General features: G+C 56.9%; 1 protein-coding gene across 2 annotated transcripts in view; it reads right to left on the reverse strand.

Annotated features, from left to right (window-relative positions):
- Nucleotides 1-5,410, reverse strand: part of Dtx1 (deltex E3 ubiquitin ligase 1) — a 31,300-nt gene extending 25,890 nt beyond the window's left edge. For both annotated transcript variants that reach the window (XM_041648149.1, XM_041648150.1), the window contains exons 1-2: nt 5,233-5,410; nt 3,743-4,674 (exon numbers count right to left, since the gene is read on the reverse strand). In XM_041648149.1, the coding sequence (XP_041504083.1) occupies nt 3,743-4,001 (259 nt within the window). In that variant the 5' untranslated portion in view covers nt 4,002-4,674; nt 5,233-5,410. The remainder of the gene's footprint in view (nt 1-3,742; nt 4,675-5,232) is intronic.
- Between the last annotated feature and the right edge of the window lie 590 nt (nt 5,411-6,000).

A 6,000-nucleotide genomic window follows, 5' to 3' on the forward strand; every position in this document is an offset into this window, starting at 1 on the left:
ACCTAGGCTCATCGGCGTGGGAGAGCTTCAGATAAAAGGATTAAGCTTTTGGAGTCCATCCAGGCCTAGAGGTGGGAGGCCATCATCCCCACCGACTCAGGAGACTGAGAAGGGAGGCCACAAGTTCAAGGCCAGGTGGGTAAAGCTGTCTCAAAATGAGCACTAAAGAGGGCTGTCCATGTAGCTTAGTGGCAGAACACTTGCCCAGTGTGTGTGTGAGGTCCTGGGTTCAAATCCCAGCATTGAAAAGCAAAACAAAGTCACCCACATAGAAGGGTGTAGCTGTTAGTGATCTAATATCTGTTAGAGATCTAATATCTCACAAGCAGGGGATGTACTCGACCAGGGGATGTACTCTCTGCCTCCATTTGGGGGGCTGTAGCCTGGAAGGTTTAAAAGGGAACCTCCCCTTTCCCTCTTCCCCTCCCCCCTCCCATGGGTAGGACTGGAAGCATCTGGGCAGCTGGATAAACAGTCCCCATGTGACAGGTCTGTCCTCTCCACTTGTCCCCAAGCCTGACATCTGCCCCCTTCCCTTCCCTTCCCTTCCCTTCCCTTCCCTTCCCTTCCTTTCCCTTCCCTTCCGCTGGCTGCCAAGCAGAGCAGGCAGACAGACAGGACACGCGCCCGTGTGCCGCCGGCGACTGATGAGCAGGCTGTGGCTGTGTGTGTGTGTTTGCACCGAACATGAGCTCTGTCTGGCACATCCCGAGGCGTGCCTACATCATGCTGGCTGTTCTGGGGTGTCAGTCCTGTCACACCCCATGGGCAGGATTAGAAGATGCTCTGGCAGGGTTGGGGTTGGGGTGAACTGCAGCTGGGGGCCGACGCACCCACCCCCTGCTCCCGCAGATATTAAGAATGGAGAGTAGTGTTTACATTTTCAAACAGTTGTAAAAAAACAGATAATACTTTATGAGCCATGAAAACGGCACAAAATTCAAATGTCGGTGGTGGCCACAAGTGTTTATCTCAGCCCAGTCACACTTGTCATTTGCATATACATCATTTGCATAATGCCTCATTTGCATAAGTCCCAGGCAAGCTCATGCTCCAGTGTGGCAGGGTGTGGGACCCCACGAGGTTAAAAAGTCTACCAGCTCCTTCATCAGGGCAAAACCAGACTCACATTTCCCCACCTGAGGACAGATCAGCTTCCAGAAACCTCCAGGGACTTTGGTACCAAGCAAATCTAGGCGGGAGTCATGTGCATTTTGGTGTATGTATGCAAGTTTCGGGTTTTATGGCTTTACACTGTTTTGTTCTGCTTTTGAGACAGGCCTCATCTTTCCCAGGCCAGCCCTGGAGCTCGCTGTGTAGCCAAGGACGACCTTTAACTTCTGGCCCTCCTGCATGCTGGGATGACCGACTGTACCGCCACGTTGCCTATGCCTGCTCTATCACCTGAGCAAAGTTCTCAGCCCTGGGCATTTGGATTTACCACCCCCTCTCCCATAGTGTGCCTGGGGTGCAGGTTCACAGTGGGGAAGGAGTTAGTCTGTGCAGCAGGCTCCGTTCTCTCTGCCCTGCTGGTGACATGTTGTGGAAACTGAGGCCTGGGGAGGTGAGACCCCCCCCCCCCGCCAGGTCCCCCAGTTGGTCAGAGAAGAAGAGAGGCCTGTGCGCATCTTGATTCTTTCCTGGAACTGGAACAGTGAGGGCCAGAGGTCTTTCCTAAGTAGCTCAGCTGGGTCTGTCTGTCTGTGGGGAGGCAGCCCACCCTAAGTTCCCCAGGTATCCTAGTCCCTGCCCCCCAGTTCCCAGACCCTTCTCCTTGCTGGGGGTCTTGGCAGGCACCCAGAAGCCTAGTCCTGTTTTCAGCTCACAGGCCAGGTATCGCTTGAAGAAAGAGTTTGGGTGGAAGTTGGAGACCAGACCACAGAAAGATGCTGTGGAGAGTAAGGGAATGGATTCAGCCTGGGCTTGGGGATTTGGGAGCTGAAGTGGGGGTGATCAAACTTGAAGGAAGCCCCAGGGGAGGGCCACAGGCAAAGATACAAATTTGGGGGACCCAGGGGAGCCTGTTTCTGCTTCTCAGAACCCCCAACCTCCAAGTTAAGTCCTGGAAAATCTCTATAGCCAACACTGTGAGGTTACAGAAAGTTAAGCCAAGGAGCAGACGCCTTTTCTTCACAGATCTCACCCCATCCTTTCCTCCTTAGAAGGAGCCTAGGATAAACATCCGGTTCTCAGGGTCAAATCCAAAGTCCTTCTCATCATCCAGGCCTACATCTGCACATCTGGAGCCAGTTTCTCTGCCTCCCAAACTCATTCCTCCTCACCCCAGTTGTCCTTTTTCTGGGAGCACCACGTCTTCCCAAGTATCCACATAACTCTGTCTCACAGGCTCCTACCTCCTGCTTGCTCCTGGACCACATAGGGATGGTTACTAGTGAGGGTCTTTTCCACACAGCAGTGTAGACCACAGTAGGAGGTCAATAAACATCTTTATGAGAAGCAGGACCATAGCCCATGACTGAAGCTATGGAGACAGATATAAGGAAATGTCACATTGATGGGATGCTGGAGATGCGTCCCCTGGGTGTCTGGATTTCTGTAGGTGTCACTCAGCCCTGGACCCTCTGGACCCACACCATACCCTGCCTGGTCTTTCTCTTGAGTGTGAAGTGTGACCACACGCTGACGTATTTTTAACGAACGTGAGTTGAAATAGCTACAGGTGGTTAGTGGCCTCCAGTCTGGGCAGGGAGCTGAAGGGAGGAGGAAGATTCTGTTGTCCCCAAGCTAGTTGCCTGCAGCAGTCACCTGGGGAAGTACTGAGGCCTCCCAAGCCCCCCATCACTGCCCCTCGAGGTCAAGTTCCCATAAGGCAAGGCCTCATTGCGCCTTGGCTGTCTTGTGTGTCTCAGAGGCCTCCCAGTGATGCGGCAGAAACTCTCCATAGAGGTGACAAATCCCCGGAAGAGGAGAGAGGGCCTGCGAGTGAGGCCATCTTTAACGTCACTGTTACTATTGTACTACAAATATGGCCACCAAGACCACCGTCAGCAGCCACCACCCACACTGTGGGGCTACCAAGATGGTCAGCAACACCCCACCCCTCCACACACACTCCTGCATCACAGGCCACTCCTAACATTGCTCCCAGCAGGACCAGCGTCCCTTCATCACCAAGCCTCCATTGTGCTCTCCTCCATCACGACCACACCCCCACTGTGGACACTACTACCCCCAGGCGTAACCTGGACCACTACCCCCCCCCCCCAGCACCTGCAGCCAGTTAACCATGCCGGTCCTGGACTCCCAGCTATATGGATTTTAATCCCAGCTCTGAGTACATTTCATTCAGCTTCTGGGAGACTCAGTTTCTTTGCCTGTAAAATGGCTCCACTAGGAATCAGAAAGACTTTCTGTCTGGGATTGGTGGTGAGAAACCAAACAACCCCTGAGTTTGATAAAGGGGCGTGTTTAAGCACTGAGAGGCTCAATGCTGGGAGGGGGGGGACTCACTTTAAAAAAAAATCTTTCTGTCGCTCTGAGAGACAGATCTACCCACTTTGCAAGCGAAGAAACTGAGGTTCACTTTCCCTCAAACTAATACGAGGTGGGGATGAAACCAAAGTGTTAACCTGGACCCAGTCACATTCTCCCTTTTCCCAGTTGAGGGAGAAGGGGTAAAAGCATAATTGTCAGACAGGATCTTCAGACCCTCAAGCCCTCCTTTCAGGCATGCTGGGAGGTGGATTGTTATATCCCCGCACCTCTTGTGAGTTCTACTCACCTGTATCTTGCCGGAACTGATGCATGGATTGTAGGTCGATGATGTAGGGCACCAGCTGGGCGTCCACCTGGCCCAGGACCACGGATCCCCGGGCATCCTCCTTAAGAACATTCTCGATGTGGTGGCACACGGTGGCCGTGTAGGGTCGCCAGCGGCTGTGTTCATTGAGCCACTCCCACACCACCACCCGGGCCACGTTCTGGGGCGGGAAGCCCAGCCCGTTCACCGGCACCATCACACCTTGGCCTGGCCGTGACATGGCCGCTGCCGCCTGCGGGGCCAGGTCCCACTGTTGCTGGCCCAGCTCCTCCTGGGCCTGGGAGCACCGGGGAAGAGTCGTCCTCTCTCTCCAGGTCGGGCGGCGAGGAGTGTGGCCTCTTTTCTAGTTGGGCTCTCCAAGGCCTAGAGGCCTGGGTTAGGGGGATGGGTGGCCATCCAGACGCAGCAGCAAGGACCCCTTCCCGCAGAGCGCAGCTGTTGCACACAGGGCTGCGCTCAAGGCAATGTCTGTCCTAGGTGGGGGATGTGCTCTTAGTTCCTGGGTCCCCTCGGTGCAGGTGCGGGAGTGAGGCGCTTGCCCCCTCTAGGTCCGGCCTTTCCCCGCTTTTCTCTGGTTGCTTCTGTCCGCCACGCAGGGCCTTGTCACCCGGGAGGCTTTGGCCCTGGCCTGCTGCTCCCTGCGCGCTCAGCTCTGCGTCCCAGACCCCGTGTCTCGCTCCTGGGTGACTTGGTTCCGCCCCTCCCGACGGCTCCACTGTAGGGGCTCCCTTCACCCCTGCACCTCTGTCCCCTCTCCTGGCCGGCCCCGAGTGGTCGCAGATCTCTCAGGGAAGGGGGCGGAGCGCAGGGATCGCTGCTCTGGAGCTGAGGCTGGCGGACCCCCGGGAGGGGCGGGGGCCGTGGGCACGCCCCACCCCACTGGTGTTCGCGACCTGCAGGGGCGACAAGAAGGGAGAGGGCCCTTTAAGAAAAGAGCAGCCCCCTCCCCCTCCCGGGAGCGGCGGTGGAGAACAATGGGGTGCCGGTGGGGGTGCGGCAGGGGGGCTCGGGGGTCCACGCCCTGCGGTCCTTGGGGTGCCTGGAGAAGAGCAGGCACGGGACCCTAGACTGTTACCCGCAGTGACCCGTGCTCGGCTGGAGCGCGTCCCCCGCCTCGAGCGACGCGCTTCTGGGGCTGCGGTGTGGGATGCGGGGACGCGGGATGTGGGGATGCAGGATGCTGGGTTGCATGACGCGGGGACGCAAGATGTGGGGATGTAGGATGCGGGATGAGGGATGCGGAATGAAGGATGAAGGATGCAGGGATTCGAGTTCAAGATGAGGGATGTCGAGACGAATGGAGGGTGCCCGGTGCAGCCCGACCCTCAGGGTCTCCTCAGGGGTCGCGTCCCCAGAGGCAGAAGAGCTGCAGGTCTCTGTCCCCTCCCGGTGGCATCTACCCGCGGAACCGCCTGAACCAGGAATGTGGGGTCCCTGCGCTGCTCGCTCACCGTGATCTCCCCGCGCTGGTTCCTTCCCCGCTAACTCCCAGGAGGGAGGAAGGGAGGGAGGGAGGGGACCGTTCGGCCTCCACCCCAGCCCAGACCTCGCCTGCCGAAGACAGACCGACAGACCGACAGAAGGATGCAGCAGCCCTGGCTCGCAGACGCGTCGGACGCGTCGCCGGGATCCCGCGGGTGGAGGCGGCCTCGGGGCGGGGCGGGTGGAGGAAGGGGAGGAGACCGACCCGCCCAGCCGCTGTGACACGGGAGTCACCGAGTCCCCGGCTGGGCCCGACTCGAGGCGTCGGATCGAGGCAGGGAGAAGGAACGGGGTGTGTGTTGAGGGGTCCCGGTCCCAATCTATCATCTTTGCTATTAGCAGCTAGACCGAGCCTGGTACATAATAGGCGCTCAATACATGCTTGAATGAATGAATCTGAATTGGAGACAGTCTAAGGCCTTCTGGGGTGGATAGAGAACGGGCCCAGAAGGCCCATTTCAGGGACGAATGGAATCCTGGAGCCTGGAGTGCTCAGAAGAAGGCCCACATAGGATGAAAATCAAGAGTACTGACTGCTCTTCCAGAGGACCTGGGTTCAATTCCCAGCACCCACATGGCAGCTCACAACTGTCTGTAACTCCAGTACCAGGGGATCTGACACCCTCACACAGACATACATGCAAAACACCAATGCACAGAAAATAAAAAAGTTACAGCATTTAAAAAAATAAATAAAGAGCTAGGCGGTGGTACATGCTTTTAATTTCAGCATTTGA

Source organism: Microtus oregoni, unplaced genomic scaffold, assembly GCF_018167655.1.
Source record: "Microtus oregoni isolate MIOR12 unplaced genomic scaffold, Mior012 000003F_ref0000135, whole genome shotgun sequence".
Taxonomy (NCBI): domain Eukaryota; kingdom Metazoa; phylum Chordata; class Mammalia; order Rodentia; family Cricetidae; genus Microtus; species Microtus oregoni.